The 22,504-nt window shown below is 43.1% G+C and overlaps 1 protein-coding gene across 11 annotated transcripts in view; it reads right to left on the reverse strand.

Annotated features, from left to right (window-relative positions):
• Positions 1-9,293: 9,293 nt before the first annotated feature.
• The window catches only part of LOC143276500 (CLIP-associating protein 1-A-like), a 238,099-nt gene continuing 224,888 nt past the window's right edge, over positions 9,294-22,504 (reverse strand). For all 11 annotated transcript variants that reach the window (XM_076581029.1, XM_076581028.1, XM_076581027.1 and 8 more), the window contains one exon: positions 9,294-21,892. In XM_076581029.1, coding sequence (XP_076437144.1) covers positions 21,809-21,892 — 84 coding nt within the window. In that variant the 3' untranslated portion in view covers positions 9,294-21,808. The remainder of the gene's footprint in view (positions 21,893-22,504) is intronic.

Here is a 22,504-nt window from a genome sequence, read left to right on the forward strand (position 1 = left end):
CACACACACACACCTCTCAGATCGGTGGCGGACTGCTCGGACTGGAACCACGTGATGCTGACGTCACGGCTGCGGATCTTCTGGAGGATGGAGGAACAGCTGGAGGGTTTGGCCAGTTTCTTGAGGGAGCTGGACCACAGAGACCCCGGGTTCAATTCCCCGCTTGTTTCTGTCTTGTGGTCTCTCTGTCTGCCTTTCATTCTACTACTTAAAACTCTCTCCATACGAACGGCGAAAGAGACGACGTTAACAGCGTTTCACCCCAATTACCATCATCAAAATATTGCAAGCGGAAGGCTCTTACACTGAAGAGGTGAATGTTGACAAAGAATACCACAATTCTGACGACAGAAGCTAAAGGTTGGGTCATTCAGACACCCACTGGACATCCGAGGGGTCTGTGCAGAGGAGAAGAGAGGACTGGCCGTACTGAGTGAGTTAAAAACATGCATTACACGCACACACCCCAAAAACCGAGTATGGCTCCTTTAATGTTGGTGTGGGTATAAAAAAAAAAAGATAATAATAATAAAAATAAAAATAAAATGGTCACGTACGTACGTCAAACCCTACTTGTGGCTAACCTAACACACGATCGATCATCGTCATCATCATCGGTCTCGTAACCCCCCCGGGTGGGGTTGTGGAAGCACCACTGATGACTCTCTGACAGTCTCCCGCCATCTATCTCCGTTGTGGGCTGCTCTGTGCGACTCGGCGAAAGATAGGTCTCTCTACTCCAGATTGCTGGCTGCTGCGACTCGGCGAAAGATAGGTTTCTCTGAACTCCATATTGCTAGCTGCTCTGTGCGACTCGGCGAAAGATAGGTCTCTCTACTCCAGATTGCTGGCTGTTCTCTGCGACTCGGCGAAAGATAGGTTTCTCTGAACTCCATATTGCTAGCTGCTCTCCGCGACTCGGCGAAAGATAGGTCTCTGAACTCCATATTGCTAGCTGCTCTGTGCGACTCGGCGAAAGATAGGTCTCTGAACTCCATATTGCTAGCTGCTCTCTGCGACTGGGCGAAAGATAGGTCTCTCTACTCCAGATTGCTAGCTGCTCTGTGCGACTCAGCCCGGCTCAACTCAGGTTGGCAGCCTGTTGTGCAAATGACCGCGAGATTGTAAAGCGTTTAGAGCAAGCATGGCCTCCGACCGAGAACAGGCAGCTATATAGATATTCATATCATTCATCATCCCTCATCACAGAGACATGCACACAGACAAACATACACACAAAGAGTCACAGACAAAACAAACAACAACAACAACAACAACAACAACAACAACACACACACACACACACACACACACACACACACAACACACACACACAACAATGTGAAGTGACGGCCTAGAGGTAACGCATCCGCCTAGGAAGCGAGAGAATCTGAGCGCGTTGGTTCGAATCACGGCTCAGCTGCCGATATTTTTTCCCCTCTCCACTAGACATTGAGTGGTGGTCTGGACGCTAGCCATTCGGATGAGACGATAAACCGAGGTCCCGTGTGCTAGCATGCACTTAGCGCACGTAAAAGAACCGACGGCAACAAAACGGTTGTTCCTGGCAAAATTCTGAAGAAAAACCCACTTCGATAGGAAAAAAAAACACAAAAAAAACTGCACGCAGGAAAATTGTTTTGTTTTTTTAATGGGTGGCGCTGTTAGTGTAGCGACGCATTCTCCTTGGGGGAGAGCAGCCCGAATTTCACACAGAGAAATCTGTTGTGAATAAAATGAAATACAAATAGAAATACAACCCCACAAAGATAACAAAACTCACTCGTGGCTGCCCTCCTGCCCCGCACTCTCGACAGAACTGCTGTGTGGAACGGCTGCTTGTCTGCACTGCCTGAGGAACTCCATCTTCTCCTTGTCCACGTCCACGTCCACATCCACGTCATCGCTGTTGGCTGTTGGGCTAGGCGAGGGGGGAGAGTGGGGGGAGGCTGGTTGGAGCTTGGCGGTGGTGGTAGTAGTAGTGGTGGTGGTGGTGGCAGAGGCGGAGGTGGTGGAGGGTTGAGGGCTGTTTGTTCTTGACGTCGGGTCTGTTTGGTTTTGATCAAGAAAATGAATGAATGAATGAATGAATAAAGGAATGAGCATGAAGGAATGATTTTAAAAGGTACATTTTATAGCTGTATATCTAAAATCGAATGTTTTACTGGTTTTTGATGGAAACCGATTATGTGTTGTTTTCTTTTTGTTTGTTTGTTTTTGTTTTTTTGTTGCTGTTGTTGTCCTTTTTTGACTCACTCTATGTTTTAACCCGGTGTTCGGTTGTCTGTGTGTGTGTGTGTGTGTGTGTCCGTGGTAAACTTTAACATTGACATTTTCTATGCAAATACTTTGTCAGTTGACACCAAATTTGGCATAAAAATAGGAAAAATTCAGTTCTTTCCAGTCATCTTGTCTAAAACAATATTGCACCTCTGGGATGGGCACAAAAAAAAAAAAAAAAAAAAAAGCCTGATTATATGCAAACTGCATTTACTGTTATATATATATATATATATATATATATATATTGTATTCTCTAAACTTGGCACTTTGACCTCTTATTCTGATACAACAACAAGAGGAGTCATTATTATCATTTTTTGTTCAAACAGGAACTTCTTTTGCTAAGCATGGAATTTTTATTTATTTTGCAAACGTTTTGGTGCAGATAGTAAAAAAGGGAAATTACTCTGTAATTAATGCTAGGGGACTTAATTTATCACAAGTGAGTCTTGAAGGCCTTGCCTCTCTTGTTTTTTTTTTTCTTTTTGCGATTGCGAAGATCTATTGTGGGATTTGGTTTCTCTTGTTTTCTGAACAAATATAATCTTCACTGCAAGGGGGGAAATTGTATATGCTTAAAACAATGGTATTCATACATATGTGTATTCAGTGTCTGGAAACATACAAGTGTGTATGTGGGAGTGAAGGTAAACAGTGTGTGTGTGTGTGTGTGTGTGTGTGTGTGTGTGTGTGTGCGCGCGCACGTGCGTGCGTGTATGCATGCTGCGTGTTTGTGTGTGAGTGCGTGCGGGCGTGCGCGCGCACGTGTGTGTGCCGTGCGCGCGTGCATGTACATTAAAAAAAATTTTTTATAGAGGGACAGAGAGAGAGAGAGAGAGCACTGACCATTGAAATGTTTAATGTCATTATCTGAAAAGCTCTAGTGACATAATAGGTACTCATCAGAACAAAATGGTGCAAAACAGATAAAATAGAACAGAAAGGGGAAAAAAAACAGAATTGAAACAACATAAACTGATAAGAGATTTGCGACACTTTGTCGCTAGCTTTTGGTACATGTGACACGGGGGTAAAATGCCTTTTTTTTCAGTCGTTCGTCTTCAAGAGAGAGAGAGAGAGAGAGAGAGCAGTTGTGAAGCCTCAAAATATTTTTGGCGTTCACATCGTATAACTGTTTCGTGCCTGAAATTCTTTTTTGATTGAGACCTATTCAAAACGACAACAACAAAAAACAAACAAAAAAAAAAGTCCGCGGTAGTCGATAGGCCTCCTTCGTTCATGGCTGACCATGGATAGACCTTATGTCTAACTGGGCTGTCTGCTTGGACCAAGCAGCGTCGCCTGTGACTGCAAAGACCGATGCGAGAGAGACAGTCTCTGTCGCAGCGATCACATGTGTAAGCTGATGCTGGTCTGTTGGCTGCCGTCCTTTTTCTGCGAGCTCGCTTTTCTGCTGCAGAAGCTGGCAGTTTGTCCTCAGCTTGTCCCCGACTTGAGAATGTCGTTGATACCTGACCACACATTCCTCTCACCTTGCGGGGCACTTTCATGGCGTTCTGCAGTGGCCGCGGCCGAACTTCCGGCAGTCGCTGCGTCGTCTGCGCGGCCGCCGCGTGTTCGTGGCCCATTACTTCCGCTCGCCATCTTCACTCACGGTGCTCTTCCGGCTTGGGTCTCCTCTGCCTGGGGTCCTTGGCAGACCTGAAAACACCGTCACTTACAGCGTCCTGAATGATTGCACCAATTGGTTACAATTTTCATGTGTTTTTTGGGTCATTCCCGCACCCTCCCTCCGCCCCCCACCCCCCTCATTCCTCCCCCCCCACCCTCCAGCTTTCTGATATTTTTTATTCAGACAAAGGTTTACAGATGCAAAATTTTATATCCTAGTGCATTAGACGGTACAGGGTAAAGACATGATGATGTTCTAAATACTGACAAGTCCACAACAACACAATGTAAGCAGAACAAGTCACATTCAATAACATGATTCCGTGGTGATATATTTCCATGGTTTGTGGGACCAAAAACAGAAGAAAAAAAAGCAAGATAGTGGTGGCACGTTAGTTTGATGACTGAATCCACTGAAAATGGGTGACAACATCTACTAATGGTAATATAGTTTCATACATGCTAAAAATAAAAAAAATAAAAAAATAATAATAAATGCCATTAAAATAGGTTCCTGAATTTAGGATGCTAAAATAGGACTTTACTAAGTCATTTATTTCAGTGAGTTGATAAACAGATAGATCGATGAAGGTTTAAACCTTTGGTGTCGGGCGTAAGATTAACCTTCACTCAGTTTCATCTCCGCAAGTTCCGGCGAATTCCTTCTTGCAGAACAGACAGGGAGTAAAGGTGACCTTACACCCTGATCCAAAGATTTAACCAACATTTAAAAACAAAACAAAAAAAAACAAAAAAAAAACAACAACTAGTAAATGCAGTTTGGGTAAAGTCCAAGTCAGACAGGCATCATCAGTCAAGGGAGACAATGGAGTTGCGCTCTGGATTGTGACAACTGTCTAAAAATACATGGATAGCTCATTGGCCAGGTAAGCTGAAGCCAACTGGACGCCATATTGTTTCTCGTATCCGGCTGTCAGTCCGTTGACAAGTCGTCTGCTAACTGGTAGTAGTTTCTGAACTGTAGCCGTGTATCTTCGATAAAATCGCGTTATGCTTGCCCCCACGACATGCCAAATGTTGTGTAATGATTGAAATCTGCCAATGGTTTATCTACAAAGTTATTACAGGAAAACAGTGCAGTGACACGTGGCGCAAACTTGCAGTGGAGACACACACAGGAATTCCAGCTTAACTAACGCCGCGAACAAATGAAAGCTTGCCGTGAAGCCAGCTGAGTGCTCGGCTACACATATGAAGTCACCGCTTCGCGCTATACTGACACGAATGGCTGATTGAACACTTCCGCTGGCATCAGTTTGCAAAGGGGCTCAAAGAAGGCATGCGCTATCCATGTATTTTTTTTTTTAGACAGTGGTTGTGACTGATACAGCGTCGGGTGTGGGCGGACAGGCCTCCAGGCTACGGGAGTACCAGTCCCTCCTACACTGCACACAGATGAAGTCTGACGCTGGTCTGTCTGTTTATGTGTCTGTCTGGCTTGGGTTGGGGCCCTTCTTCTCAGTCAAAAAGGTATCAGATGTTGTTTCAGTAGACCTGACAAATTTACAAGCGTCAGGAAGGGGCTGTCACCTTAAAAGAAACACTGACCCCCTACGAATACATTGTAGAATCGACTGGACTATTCCCAAAAATCTTAACCATTAAAATAAAAGTTTTGATGAGTATACTATATATATGTATATGTATATATATATATATATATATATATAGTCATAGAACCTTGATCGAGAGAAGTCAAAATAGTGTATGAAACAAAGAAAGAGTTGTGTTCCAGCTTCACGGCTTGTTTTCCCCCTATTCCACTATTTCTACTGCTTTTGCTACTGCTGCTGCTAGCCTAATGGTCTACTACTACTACTAGCCAAATGGACTAATGCAAACTAATAAACCACTGCGTATAGTCTTCCATTTTACGTCTTTTCACCATACGAGACGCCATACACGAGATGAACATAATTAATTATCAGCAGCTGGTATGGCAAGCAAACATCTGGCGTATCTTTGTTTTTTCTAGCTGTTTTTCGTTTTGTTTTTTTTGTTCGTTTTTTTATTACACAAACCTACCTTTCAAAATTGTGCACAAACTTCAGCCAGACATGAGCGGAAGAGCAAGGTGGTCTTAGAATCTGTGAGTTTTAGAACGTGGCCACAACTTATGACGCATCTGAAATAAATGACGCAACGTTGAATGAGATTACGTACTCAGCAGGGCTGTCTGAATGTGCAGCATTGTTGTTCCACGCCTCTTCTAAAAATTCTTGCAGTGGCTCTCCATGCAGTCCAGGATTTCGTACAAACTCTTTTCTATCAGCTGTTCATCTCTCACTGGCATTGACCATGACTAGTTATCCGATATTTTCGTCATTACACCCCGTCTGACAGACAGCAGGATCCCGAAGATGCTCTTGTATGGCCAGCTGAAGGAAGGCCACCGCGAACTTGGAAGACCCTGAAGTGCTTCAAGGACACAGGTACAGGTACAGGTACAGAATTTGGGACTTTTTTTTTTTTTTAAGCCTTTTTGGCTTTTCAACGCCCCTTCTTAACATAGAAATAGTTTAGGGTTGCGTACATGCGTATGAAATTTTTTAAATGTTCATTCATCAAAATCGAATAGTTTTATTAATGATTTGGAGTCATTGTCTAGAAGATTCTTGAACTGGTCAATAGTTTTAGCTGTTTTTGTTGAATTATTCAGTGCATTCCATCCTTTAACTGCTCTAAAGCTAAAAGAAAACTTACGAATATTTGTTCTGCAAAATTTTGAAGACAAACCTCAAAGCCTGTGACATAGAAATTGCTTCCTGGGAAACTGATGCCCTTGACCGCTCTCGCTGGAGGATGCTGTGCTCTAGTGGCATAAAGACGTTTAAAAACAAGAGAACGCTAGCCAATAAGGAGAAGCGTGAGCGAAGGAAGCAGGGCTCAACTTCTGGATACGTTTTTCCATGCAACCCCTGTGGGAAGTGCTGTGCATCCAGAATCGGCCTCTTCTCCCAGCGATATGCACTCAGCTAAGTAGGACACGGGCACGATACAGATGAACAACACATGCACATTTAGCAGCACTCAGTAAAGTGATACATGTGACATCAGAAGATCGGGCACAAGCTCAATAAATTACTTTTCGATGTAAGAGTGGATCGAAGCTTAAACGCTTTGTACAAATAAATTGAGAAGTTTCTGATAGTTTGTTCGTGTGTAGCTGCCATAAATAGCGACAATTTAAACTGACTTGGGAACTTATAAAACTGAGAGAGAGAATAAGTCTTTATTATGCTTATGATGACAATGATGACGATGATCAGGTGTAAAATCATTTGTCCAAAGGATAATGTTCTGCCCTGGGAGAATTTTCTGGTATGGTTGAAGCAGACAATAAAGTATTTTGAACTGAACTGAACTGTCCACGTCCACTTCCGCGCCAAGCTTGCAGCCAGTCAACACACCAATGTCGCTGCCTACCTCCTCCAACCGCACATATCTACACCGGTCTCGGAAGAAATATGTATTATACTGGTCAGCCGTGTTCGACTATTGACCATCAGAACAGCAGAGGAGGTAACTGCTGTCCAGACAATTTGGGCTAGAAATCGATCATAGAGGAGAGTATCTTGCCCAAGTTACATTTCCCCACTCTCTCGGCCAAGAGGCTTTTAGGACAGTCGGCGTTGGGATGGTCCCCAAAGGCCATCTAGCCCCCAAGGCTGCAGCACGAAGAGCCAGTGCAATGTTGCCTCCCACTTTGAGAGTTACAGTCCTTCACAAAAGGCTAAGCTGTAAATGATTTCCCATTGCAATGGTGACACCACTGATAATACTGCTCTCACTTTGCTGTTGGCCCAACTGTAAACTTATATCAATCTGTGATAAAATCCTGAAAGAAATATTAATGGCCCAGTGGTAACGCGTCCGCCCAGGAAGCGAGAGAATCTGGGGTCGTGGGATCGAATCTTACACTCTCACCAAAATTTTCTTCCCCTCCACTTGACCTTGGTCTGGACGCTAGTCATTCGGATCAGACGATAAACTGAGATCCCGCGTGTGCAGCATGTACTTTGCGCGCACTGAAAAAACAAAACAAAACAAAAACAAACAAAACACACACACACACACACACACACAAACAAAAAAAAACAAAAAAATTAACCCATGGCGACAAAAGGGTTGGCCCTGGCTAAAGAAAAAATCAGCTTTGACAGGAACATAAATCATGCACTTGCAGGCAGAGAAGAAAACACACACACACACACACAACAACAAAAAAACGCGCGCGCGCGCGCGCGTGTGTGTGGGTGTGTGTAACTAAATTGATGCAGGTAGTGTCAGCAGTCAAAACACGGTCCTCTATCTATATAAAGTATAAAGGCCGTCACATCAAGAACAGAGAGAGAGGGGGGAAGTGAGACAAAGAGAAAGGGGGGAAGGGAGACGGAGAGAGAGGGAGACGGAGAGAGAGGGGAGAAGGGAGACAGAGAGAGGGGGGAAGGGAGACGGAGAGAGAGGGGAGAAGGGAGACAGAGAGGGGAGAAGGAGACAAAGAGAGAGGGGAGAAGGGAGACGGAGAGAGAGGGAGACGGAGAGAGAGGGGAGAAGGGAGACGGAGAGAGAGGGAGACGGAGAGAGAGGGGAGAAGGGAGACGGAGAGAGAGGGGAGAAGGGAGACAAAGAGAGAGGGGAGAATGGAGACGGGGAGAGAGGGGGGAAGGGAGACGGAGAGAGAGGGGGGAAGGGAGACGGAGAGAGAGGGGAGAAGGGAGACAAAGAGAGAGGGGGGACGGGAGACAAAGAGAGAGGGGGGGAAGGGAGACGGAGAGAGAGGGGGGAAGGGAGACGGAGAGGGGAGAAGGGAGACAAAGAGAGAGGGGAGAAGGGAGACGGAGAGAGAGGGGGGACGGGAGACAAAGAGAGAGGGGAGAAGGGAGACAAAGAGAGAGGGGAGAATGGAGACAAAGAGAGAGGGGGGAATGGAGACGGAGAGAGAGGGGGGGAAGGGAGACAGAGAGAGAGGGGAGAAGGGAGACAGAGAGAGAGGGGAGAATGGAGACGGAGAGAGAGGGGGGAATGGAGACGGAGAGAGAGGGAGACAGAGAGCGAAGGGAGAATGGAGACAGAGAGAGAGGGGTAGAGAAAAGAGACGAGTCAGAGAAAGACAGGGAAAAGAGAGATAGGAAGGGAGGCATAGGAAGAGAGGGGGGAAGGGGAGGAGACACAGAGAGGGGGAGAGAGAGAGAGAGAGCAGGGGAAGGCCAGAGATAAGAGTGACAGGGAGTTGGAGAGCAAAGCGAAGAGAGAGAGAGAGAGAAGACGGAAAGTCAAGACAGAGAAGGCAAAAAGTCCACCTTCTCCCAAACACACGTACGCATCAAATCCAACAAGTCCACAGTGTTTAACTTATTTAAAACATGTTTAATTTGACTGAACAGGGTCGCTCAATCACAAGCTTATTATCTGTGGGCACAAATGCCTTTCTTTCAGACATGTGAGCGTGACAGAACTCTGAACTTACAATTAAAATCATGAATTAATTACTTAATGAGTCATAACCAACCAACAGAACCGTTCAATATACCAACACATAATCTTGGCAAGGAAATAAACGTAATAAGCCATTCACCTTGAAATAACACGCACGAACATACACATAAAAAACATACTCGTGATAAAAATTCAAACTGTATGAAAAGAGAACAACAATAATTCATGACATACCACATGCAAATCCCTTTAGCTTTATTAAAGCTGCATGTAATGATACAAATGAACTATTAGCATTTCCTTCACGTGTCGAGTGAATACTTGTGTATATGGTCACATGCAAATCTCCAAATAAAGTTAAGACACGTGCACGCAAACAGGAAATGTTCCGTCTTTCAAGACGGCATACAGGGCAATCGGTTCCAACCAACTCATTCCCTCCACAAAACACACATATCCAGCAATCACTCCACTCAACATGCTGTTCAGCTTCCAGTCTTCAGTGCCAGACTTTCACACAAAGTAATCAGCATTTGTGAAGTCTCTGTTTCAATCTCTCTTCAATCCAACACAGTGCCGAGGCATTCACACAAAGTAATCAGCATTTGTGTAGTCTCTGTTTCAATCTCCTTTCAGGCAAACATTAAATGCTGAAAGGACGCATCCTACTCCACACTGTATTGACTGAGAAAAAAAAAAAGAAAGAAAAAAAAGTAAAGATTTCTCTCTCTGCGTCAGCACCTTCAGTCAGTTTCAGTATGTCCTCCACACACACACAAACACACACACACACATAAACACATGCGTGTGCACACACACACAGACAAGCACTCACACACACACACACAGCGGTACAAGCAGACATGTACATACACAAGCACACACACAAGGATGCAAGCACACACACACGCGCGCACACACACACACACGCACGCATGCACACAGACACACAAAGAGGTGTCTTATCTTATACTTCAGAACTATTCAAAGCTGCAACTTTTTGCTCCAGAAATCAAATCACTGTTAAAACCTAACACTTGGACTTGACACATAAACTAATAGTATATATACCATAGCTGCTCAAAGCATTGGCTTATTTGACCTATTAAAAGACAAAAAAACAAATACAGACAGAAAAAACCCCAAAGTACTCATTTCAATTAAAAACTGGCTCTACTTGTGACTTAAAAAAGTGGACATTCTGAATTAATCTACCTGTGACAAAATATCCCCCTCTCCCCCTCATCCCACACACAATCAGTAACTGTCAACATTATGCTTCTTAAAACTACCAGTGTGTGTGTACATTCGGAAACTCCTTACCTGAATATGTAATATGAAATCATATATCATCAGAAATTGCATGCTTCAGTTATATTGCCAATCTCTTTTCTGAAATGATTTTTTTTTTTTTCATGAAAACTTGGAATTTGGGGATCATTGCCAAAATTCTTCTTTGAAAATTAAAAAAAAAATCAACAAAGATGTCCACTGTTAACAATTCACACTTTTTTTTTCAGCCATGTGCTATACTATACAAACACTGAATCAGTCCATTCTTTATGGGTTTGCTGAAATCTGCCATGTAACACATTTTCATGCAACACACACCGACAAAAATACTCGAACCCAGCGTACATTCCAGACGTGACAGGAATCACTGGGAAATCATCCACACACACTGCTTTCATGAACGAAAACCTTTCACACATTCCCTGAAAACCCGGAAGAACAGTTTAAGGACATTAGGTCAGATAGGTCCCATTGTCTTTAACAGCTGTTGTGGCACTGAATTCATATCCCACTGTGTCCGTAGAAAGGAAGGGGGAGGCCAAATCCTCTCCTTCCGTCGCTTTTAACCTTCCCTAACCTTAGGAAACCCATTCACGCTTGGGTGGAGTGAGGAAAATCGGAAGTTAAGTGCCTTTTCTGAAGTGGAAAATCAGAAGTTAAATGCCTTTTCCGAAGTGGAAAATCAGGAGTGAAGTGCCTTTTCCGAAGTGGTAAATCAGAAGTTAAGTGCCTTTTCCGAAGTGGTAAATCAGAAGTTAAGTGCCTTTTCTGAAGTGGAAAATCAGAAGTTAAGTGCCTTTTCCGAAGTGGAAAATCAGAAGTGCCTTTTCCGAAGTGGTAAATCAGAAGTTCAGTGCCTTTTCCGAAGTGGAAAATGGGAAGTTCAGTGCCTTTTTCGAAGTGGAAAATCAGAAGTTAAGTGCATTTTCTGAAGTGGTAAATCAGAAGATAAGTGCCTTTTCCGAAGTGGAAAATCAGAAGTTAAGTGCCTTTTTCAAAGTTGGAATTTCAGAAGTTAAGTGCCTTTTCCGAAGTGGAAAATGGGAAGTTCAGTGCCTTTTCCGAAGTGGAAAATCAGAAGTTTAGTGCCTTTTCTGAAGTGGAAAATGGGAAGTTCAGTGCCTTTTCCGAAGTGGAAAATCAGAAGTTAAGTGCCTTTTCTGAAGTGGAAAATGGGAAGTTCAGTGCCTTTTCCGAAGTGGAAAATCAGAAGTTAAGTGCCTTTTCCGAAGTGGAACATCAGAAGTTCAGTGCCTTTTCTGAAGTGAAAAAACTGGAAGTGAAGTGCCTTTACCAAAGGATGCAACATCACGCCAAAACAGGACTTAAACCCTGATCACTGATGGACAGCAGAACACCTCACGGATTCGGCCACAGTGAGCGCCTCCTCCAACTTGACATGGATTATGAGAAATCATCCACAAACGCTGCTCCCATGAAATCTTTCACAGACATTCCCTGTATACACGCAGAACCCATTACTGAAATCTTCAAATACATACATGTGTGTGTGTGTGTGTGTGTGTGTATAAATACAAATTGAAGGCTGTGTGGAGATAATCAAAGACTGGTTAGTTTGGGCGTTTCTGTCCATGACTATACAGTTATCACTGACTAACCTTGTGTGGAGCAGGTACAAATATACTGAGTACAAATTTTCATGATCTATACCATTACATTTTTTGTGATACACGGGTACATCTTGAGATTATCTAAAGGCAACAATCGGATGGAGAGCGATCAAAAACAAGAAAAAGAAAAAGAAATCCATAATACAAAAATGAAACCACTATAACTCCTCAAGCATTGATCAATAACAGTATACATGAACTAGCATCTTTTTAACAGGAATTTTCGAGGAATGGAAATGAGGTACAAAATTTGAAGCACCCCCCCCACCCCCCCACACACACCCCTCCCAATTTGGCACACACACTTATTACAGTACACATTCATTGAACAAACTTGTCACACAGTGATAATGTCACAATAATAATAATAATAATAATGAATAAAGTATTAATATAGCGTTAAATCTTCTGCAGAGACATATCAAAGACCTTAACACACCAGTCGTTCAAACGCATGCACAGCTTTCTCCGATTCAGAGGATTGAAAGATACAACAGCAGACAAAAGCCAAATATGTCCACAATGTGGAGTCTACAAGATTCACACACATCCAAAACATGATAATACCCACTGGTGCATCTTTCCCACACACAAAGGATTTGATGAAACACTTCATTACAGGCATGCAGGGACTACATTTGTATATTTGGCTGTCGTTATTTCACAGTATCTTCACGCTTGGAAACAAACATATCCGCTTCATAACACAGTCAAATCTTGAAAGAAAGCTAGCTTAGGCTAGTGCCAAACCCATTCAGCATTGGTGCCTCTAAGAAAAGTGCATATGCACCATCTTCTTCTTACCAACGGCTGCAAGACTGTCCCCCACTGCTGTTCATCTTGTGTTGAAATCAATCTGTTCTCATTCATACAATGACGACAAGAAGCTATACGTGTGCGACAGTCGCGATTAAGCTGCAGAGATATCTCTTTCATTGGTACCATGAGGACTTTTCAGTGCGACAGCTTAACTAGGGACATCTGCAGATAAATATGCACACTCATGATTTTAGTTATCTGTGAAAAATTTGACCCAGGAAGCAAAAAAATTCAGATCGACTGATGTGATGTCTGTCCATCATTTAACTGATCTTGGTGTTTTGAGCATGACACTCATGATTTTCGTTAATCAAAGGACAACATTCTGAAGGGGGCATTCTCATTTTTTCTGGTCAAAAGATTGTCAAAGCAAATGATAATCATTGTCTTTGTAAAGTGTGCAGAGTTTTAACGACCAACTGACTGATACCATTCAGGGCTTGGGTTTTGGTTCAGTGAAGGCTGCACTGTTTCAGGTGAACGTCCTGCCAAAAAAAACCACCCTTTTTTTCTCTATTAAACTTCATCCATTCAAATGGAAAATGAAGGGAGTGAATTCAAAATTATGTCTTTTTATATTATGAATGTGTGTCCTGTCCACTGCTTCAGAAATCAGATTAAAAAAAACAACAACAACAACAAAACACACACACACACCAGCGAGACAAGGGGAGTGAGATGATTAAAAATCTGAGACAAAGACAAGAGATCATGAACTGACAGTAGTGACAGCCATCAAATAAACGTTAAAAAAAAAAAAGAAAAAAAAAAGGGGTGTGGAGGGGGGGGGTTTAAAGGTCCCATAGTCTTTCACAGCCATCAAGACAGCAGATTTCTATCCACTGTGTCAAAGGACTCTGCATAGGAAGGCGGGACACCCAATCCTCTCCTGTCTCTCTTAACTCACTCCGGACGACGGAACGCTTTTGTGGTTTCGACAATTAAAAATTTGTCCACGTTTTCCTCATGGGGTAGCATGAAAATTGCAGCTACACCGGGCATTGCGAACGTGTCAAGGGTCGAATGGAAAGTTTCTTCATAAGGTTTCCATGACTATACCCCACATGACAAGCTAATCTGCATACGTATCGAAAACAGTGTCGCAGGCGATACAAGTGGAAATTTTTGAAGCAAACTAGATCATGACGGCGGCTTTTTACTGCTGCTGAAGTGATTGAAATGCTTCAGACTGATGGTTTCGGCATCAACAGGGATGATGAAGACATTGAATACATCATCTGCAGTGAAGAAAGCTACCAGCAAAAAGGTACTGACAGTGACCCAGCTTCTGAGGGCCGTGAAGAGAGGGAGTTGGACAGGAGAGGGGGTCAGTGGGTCAAGTACAGGGAGTTTCATTCAGTTACTTTTGAGTTTTGTATTTTTTGTGATTTTTTCCCCCCCTAACCCAACAAATGGGTCGTCTGCAGGGGAAAGCAAGGGAGAAAACTATTTGTCCGGAGTGAGTTCACCAAAGTCAGGTACCCACTGACACCTGGGTGGAGTGAGGAGAATCGGAGTAAAGTGCCTTCCCCAAGGACACAACACCACGCCCAAGCGGGGCCTCCAACCCTGCATCACTGGATCCAGCGCCGGACTTATTCTGCCATGGCGCCTCCAGAAAGTGATTACTGATGAATCAAACACGCCACCAAATACAACGCACACAACAGATTATTCATTCACAACACCTCACCATAAACATGTTCCGGGAACAACGCTGTACCAACTGTGTATAAAAGTGAGAAATATGAAACGGAATACAATATCCCTCGTACATTATACAATCTGAAGGCATAGTAACCTGTGATGACTATATATATATTAAAGGTGAAAGATTTGGGTGGCATGACAAATACACATCAGTTTGAAGGAAATCTGGATGCGCTCTCCAAGACACACACACACACACACGTTTATTCTTCCAATTCTGCTGATAACCAAGGGCATCAACTTCCTCACAACCCTCTCCCCCTCTTGCCCCTAGGGACGACACACACACACACACACACCAGGCAGAGATGCACACACACTGAATACATAAGCACGATAAATGCATCGAAAGTTAGCAACTGTTAAAGCTGAAAAACAAAGAGGTTTATTTGTGTTTTTTTTGTAAACGATGCAAGATGCTGATGAGTATATCCACAGTGAGTCTCCCTGGGTTCTTTCCGGTTTGCGGTGTGTGATCTCAGATGCAGACTTTCCCGGACTTCATGAAGATGTCATCAACAGTGACTTGAGTCACCACCACACAAGATAAACAAAACAGGACTAATGCAGTCATCAGAATGTTTTAAATTTAAAACCATTTGCCAATCATTTCTATGATGCTGACCAAAATGAAGACAGCGTATCAGAGACGCTGAAGGTGGTCAAATGAAACAAGTGACAGTAACAAACAACAAGGAAAACAAAAGGACCACAATTCACACACAATACATATATATAAATGGAGGAAGAAGAACAAAGCATATAAAGTAAAAAGACTATTATAAAAAAAAAACCCAAAAAAACCCAAAAAACCCACAATCTTTACCCATCCACACACACAATATCAGGGTAAAAACGTGCAAACTGATCCATATACACTTCACCACATCTGCTTAAAAAAAAACAAAAAAACCACACCACACATACAAAAAATAAAACATTAAACAAATAACACACACAACAACAAATAAACATTCACACACAACAACAAATGAACATTCAAACACAACAACAACATATGAACATTCAACAAACATTAAAACCGCAAAACTGGTGACCGCTGTTTGAAAGTATAAGGAGCAGCAACATACGTGGAACTTGTAGCAGTAGTAGTAATATTCAAGGGCCGAGAAAAAACCCCAAAAAAACCCCCAACAAACCCCAGCTTACTTCAATCAAATCATTTTGCTAATAACCCAGCTGACTGCAAAGGTACCTTTTCAGCTTACATCCAAAATCAATCACTGCAGTTTGAAGACAGAACCCACAGCGGCGCCCTGATCATGAAATATACCAGTGTTGCTTACTATAATAAAGGCACAAGCTTGCACATGTTTATAACACCAAAACAAGAGTCTAAGCTTGCAAATGTTTATAACACCAGAACAGAGTCTGACTGTGTTGATGAACTGCAGTATAGAAATAATGTGTGGTGTGTGTGTGTGTGTGTGTGTGTGTGTGTGTGGTGTGGTGTGGTGTGTGTGGTGTGGTGCGGTGTGGTGTGGTGTGGTGTGATGTGGTGTGTGTGTATGTGTGGTGTGGTGTGGTGTGGTGTTTGTGTGTGTGTGTGTGTGTGTCTTGTCCATCCGATTCCTTGCTTACTGTCCAGGTATGTTTAACCTGCAATATCTGTCAACATGCTTACTCACTTCAGTTTTTATTACAACTTAACCCCTCGACTGCTGCGGAGTATGCTCATCAGTGAAGAGCGGTTGCCTCACTAAGAACAGACAGATAAGATTAGGTTACATGTTCGATTGTTAGTCACCAACCTGTACTTGGACTTTTCCTATTGCTTTAGTTCAGTAATGACATCACTGAGAAATATCAAAAAAAGAAAAAAGAAAAAAAAAGAAAAGGAAAAAAAAAAGGAGTTACTGCACTTCAAACTCTGGAGTGATGGCCTAGAGGTAACACGTCCGCCTAGGAAGCGAGAGAATCTGAGCGCGCTGGTTCGAATCATGGCTCAGCCACCGATATTTTCTCCCCCTCCACGAGACCTTGAGTGGTGTTCTGGACGCTAGTCATTCATATAGATGATAAACCGAGGTCCCATGTGCAGCATGCACTTAGCGCACGTAAAAGAACCCACGGCAAAATTCTGAAGAAAAATCCACTTGGATAGGAAAAACAAATAAAACTGCACGCAGAAAAACGTACAAAAAAAGTGGGTGGCACTGTAGTGTAGTGACGCGCTCTCCCTGGGGAGAGCAGCCCGAATTTCACACAGAGAAATCTGTTGTGATAAAAAGAAATACAAATACAAATACTCTGTCACACTGATCTCATCTCACCAAGGTTCAGCGGTCAAGGGGTTACCCTATTCTTCTTCTTCTTCTTCTGCGTTCACTCGTATGCACACAAGTGGGCTTTTACATGTATGGCCGTTTTTACCCCGCCATGTACGCAGCCATACTCCGTTTTCGGGGGTGTGCATGCTGGGTATGTTCTTGTTTCCATAACCCACCGAACGCTGACATGGATTATAGGATCTTTAACGTGTGTATTTGATCTTCTGCTTGCATATATACACGAAGGGGGTTCAGGCACTAGCAGGTCTGCACATATGCTGACCTGGGAGATCGTAAAAATCTCCACCCTTTACCCACCAGGCGCCGTCACCGTGATTCGAACCTGGGACCCTCAGATTGACAGTCCAACGCTTTAACCACTCGGCTATGGCGCCAGTCTGGTTAACCCATTCAACCCCAGGGAGTTTACAGCCTTGGCAGGTTCCCCCCCTAGTTGATGCGGAAAAGAAAAATACACAGAAATCCACTGGTTTTTCTTCCAAACTGACATGTGGGGACACAGCCGGAAATGCTGTACAAGTTACTTCCCATTGCTTGCGGTTCATGCATATCCAAGGACGTGTACATCATTTCAATGAAACAAATTCTGATACCTGGTAGTGGCCATTCAATGGAAACATCTGGGACACATACTACACTACTTACTTCCTTTTGAAAAATCTTTTCTTCACACGCTACACAACTCGTTTCTTCTATTTTTTTTTCCTTCTTCTTCTATAAACTTCACACAATATCAGTCTTGCTATATTACAAACAAAGTAATCATTTATATAAATGTCCAGCATAAACATGGCTGAACTCAACACACACACAAAAACCAACACAACAGACATAACTACAACTTTAAAGAATCCCAAGAAAAAAAAAAAAAAGACAACAAAACAAACCAACGACACAGCAACCCAAACTCCCTGATCATCACAAGAGAATCTCTCTCTCTCCCGCTCTTCGCAAATGCACAGACAAGAGACAAAAGAAAGAAAGAAAGAAAGAAAGAAAGAAAGAAGAAAGTTAAATGCTTTTTCCTTGTTTTCCTTGGCACTGTAAGCAGTAGCAAAAAAACGAATCCGTAAAAACACCCTCTGTTTAAAAATGTCACTGTCAGAACAGTTCTCTCTCTCTCTCTTTTTCTCTCTCTGTAACCTCAGAACACCCTTACAGTTTCACTATCTTGTCACACTTCTTATCCGGTTATCCACAGTTTATCCAGACAATTCTCATTCCTATATCTTTTCCCCTTTTCCAAAACAAGTGTTAAAAATATAGCAAAAACCAACGCATAAACACACACACACACAAAAACCACAGCCCCATCTCTTTTCCATTTCTCCAGAGTGGAAATGATTGTGTGTTCTCAACACATCCAAGCTGGTAATATCATCACTGACTGCAAGTATGGTGACGACACACACGACTTCTGGCCAGGTTTATCTAATCAGTCTGCTGTGGTGTACAGACACTGCTCGCTTTCCATCACATTTTTTTTTTTTTTTTTTTTTTTTTTTTTTTTGCACACTGTCCCTTCCTGGTTCAAAGTATATGTGTGTCTGCACCTTCTCTGAAACAGCGATGTTCCAGAGAAAAGTGTCTCAAAACAACTGCACAAAAAAAAGTGAAAAACCCTGAATAAAATGATAAAACCAAGAAGAGGAAAAAATCAGGAAAAAAGAAAGAGAAAGGCACACTCTCGACTAAAAATGTATTTCTGCATTTAAAATTTTTTTTATTATCTAACATAATTGTTCATGAAAAATCTCTTTAAAATGTTGGGAAAAAAAAGTATTTTAAAAAAAGTAAGAAAAAAAGGGAGTAACATTATTATTATTATTTTTTTTTTTTTACAGTTATTTCTGAAAAGCTGTCAACTTATTTAAGTATTCAAATAGCAGCCTGCTTGCCTACAACTGGACATGTTGTTTGTTACTGTGTGTGTGCCAGCCCTTAGCAAAAGATAACCTATTGTGAAGCTGTGTCACCAAACCCTTCACATGTTGGATATCTTGTGTGAGTCTGCCCTTAAATGTTCCTACAGCCCACAGTAGAGAATTGTCACTAAACACTTTACATGCTGTGTCCTTGCGTGTGTCTGCCCTTAAAGTAAAACATTGCTACAGTCCACGGTGCAGATCTGCCACCAAACGCTTTATATGGTGTGTCATTGTGTAAGTCTGCCCTTAAAATATTCCTACAGTCCAGGGTGCAGATGTGTCACCAAACACTTTACACGTTGTGTCCTTGTATGTGTCTGCCCTTAAAGTAAAACATTCCTACAGTCCACGGTGCAGATATGTCACCAAACACTTTACACGTTGTGTCCTTGTGTGTGTCTGCCCTTAAAGTAAAACATTCCTACAGTCCACGGTGCAGATGTGTCACCAAACACTTTATATGGTGTGTCATTGTGTAAGTCTGCCCTTAAAATATTCCTACAGTCCACGGTGCAGATGTGTCACCAAATGTTTTACATGGTGTGTCCTTGTGTGTGTCTGCCCTTAAAGTAAAACATTCCTACAGTCCACGGTGCAGATGTGTCACCAAACACTTTACATGTTGTGTCATTGTGTGTGTCTGCCCTTACAGCAAAACATTCCTACAGTCCACGGTGCAGATGTGTCACCAAATGTTTTACATGGTGTGTCCTTGTGTGTGTCTGCCCTTCAAGTAAAACATTCCTACAGTCCACGGTGCAGATCTGTCACCAAACGCTTTATATGGTGTGTCATTGTGTAAGTCTGCCCTTAAAATATTCCTACAGTCCACGGTGCAGATGTGTCACCAAACGCTTTACACGCTGTGTCATTGTGTGTGTCTGCCCTTAAAGCAAAACATTCCTACAGTCCACGGTGCAGATGTGTCACCAAACACTTTACACGTTGTGTCATTGTGTGTGTCTGCCCTTAAAGTAAAACATTCCTACAGTCCACGGTGCAGATGTGTCACCAAACGCTTTATATGGTGTGTCCTTGTGTGTGTCTGCCCTTAAAGTAAAACATTCCTACAGTCCACGGTGCAGATCTGCCACCAAACGCTTTATATAGTGTGTCATTGTGTAAGTCTGCCCTTAAAATATTCCTACAGTCCACGGTGCAGATGTGTCACCAAACACTTTACATGTTGTGTCCTCGTGTGTGTCTGCCCTTAAAACATTCCCACAACCCACTGCAGATGAGATGTGTCACCACACTGCAGATGAGATGAGACGTGTCACTACACTCTGCAGATGAGATGTGTCACCACACTGCAGATGAGATGAGATGTGTCACCACACTCTGCAGATGAGATGTGTCACCACACTGCAGATGACTGACACAGTGAAGAAGAAATCCACATGGCTAACACACGACATCTGATGCACAGGTCACCTTCCGTTCCCCATGTCTTTCCCTCTGCTTTTATACATCACAACTTCTTCCATCCGTCTTGCCGTTGCGTTCACGCTTTCACACAAGAGCGTTTGCCCTTACTATGACTGCAGACCAGAACCAGTGGAAAGAAACTGTTTGACGTGTTTCAAGCTTGTTAAATGACCCCTCGAGAAATGTCCATGAAGACTGTAGCGGTGTTTGGGAGTTAAAAAGGTAAGCACCCTGGGAAGTTCCATGTTGTCACTGTTGTAACAAAACAGCTCTCAGAAACTGTACATGCTTTTGACTTATTAGATTATCCACTGGGAAACAACCCACAGAATCCTGGAGCTGTGCTCGTCATGAAAGTAAGCCCCCTGGGAAGATGGTTAACGCCATTGTGCTTGTGTACAGCACAGCTCTTGCAGTCTCCGTTAATGTTGTCACTCTTGTGTACAGCACAGCTCTTGCAGTCTCCGTTAATGTTGTCACTCTTGTGTACAGCACAGCTCTTGCAGTCTCCGTTAATGTTGTCAGTCTTGTGTACAGCACAGCTCTTGCAGTCTCAGTTAATGTTGTCACTCTTGTGTACAGCACAGCTCTTGCAGTCTCAGTTAATGTTGTCACTCTTGTGTACAGCACAGCTCTTGCAGTCTCAGTTGATGTTGTGACATTTGTGTACAGCAATGCTCTTGAAGTCTTGGCCATCACCGAAGGTGAAGGAGAGAGAGGAACGGAGGAGAAAGTATGGACAGTTGCCTACACAGGCAGTTTTCACGGCACCAACAAAGCAGATTCTCTGGAGCTTCTCTACTTCTTGGGAACTTCTCTATTCCGCTTACTTCAAGTCCACCCCACAGCTATACAAAACAAAAAAACCCTTAGAAACCAACAACTCCAAGGAGATTCCAAAAAAGCACGCACAAGACCCCCCAGCACCTAAAAAACACACACACACACACACGTTGTATTATTGCTCTAACCGAAATTTCCCGGTTTTCCCAACGCTCTCTCTTTCTCACCATTTTTTTTCGACAAGCTGAACTGTTCACACTTCTTTCCCACTCTGTCAGTTTTTGTTGTTGTTTTTTTTCCCCCCAGTGATTGTTTACATTACACACTTCTGTTCTGTTCCGTCAAGGTCTGTCCAGTGACTGTCTTCGTTAATGGAACATTCATCACCACCATCTTCCCCCCCCTCTCCCTCTCACACCACACACATGTCTGAGCGCAGGAGGGTGGAGGAGGAAGACGACGGAGGTGATGACGACGATGACGATGACAACAATGGCGCGGAAGATGTCAGTGCTCCAAGGGGGTCAGGTCATGTGTCGGAGGCGGCAGGGGACATAATTCCGCTGCGGGAGTCTTCCTGGGCCCGCTTGATGTACAGGTTCAGCAGCTTGGTCTGCAAGACACACACACACACACACACACAGTGAGGACAGTGTCGTGACTTTGTGTTTCCCTGAAACACTGTTTGTTTCTGTGCGTAAATGAAATTCTGTTTCCAACACATATTTCTCTGAAATATTTTTTTTTATCACACATCCCATCCCTCCCCAACCCGACAAAAACCCCACAAAAACAACCAACCTAAAAAACAACCAAAAAAACCCCCCAAAAAAACACCAAACTAAAAAAAACCAACACCAAACCAAACCAAACCAAACAGCAACAAAGCAGTAATAAGTACATTACACAATCAACCAGAATAAATGTGTGTGTGTGTGTGTGTCTTTGAATGCAAGCATGTGTGTGTGCACGCATGTGTGCATGTGTTCATACACACAGGCAGTGGTTTCACCGGACACTGCTTTGATGAAAGATGTGAGACGTGTGTGTATGCAAGTACGTGCTTGTGTTAGCGCAAGTATGAGCATGTGTACATGAATGTGTGCGCGTGCAGGTACGCACGCTTGTGTGTGTACGCACAATGTGCCAACATGCACGTGGTATGCATTTATATGTGTGGGCATACACATCTCTCAGCGATGTGTACCTGTAAATGTGTGTACAT

Source organism: Babylonia areolata, chromosome 32 (assembly GCF_041734735.1).
Source record: "Babylonia areolata isolate BAREFJ2019XMU chromosome 32, ASM4173473v1, whole genome shotgun sequence".
Taxonomy (NCBI): domain Eukaryota; kingdom Metazoa; phylum Mollusca; class Gastropoda; order Neogastropoda; family Buccinidae; genus Babylonia; species Babylonia areolata.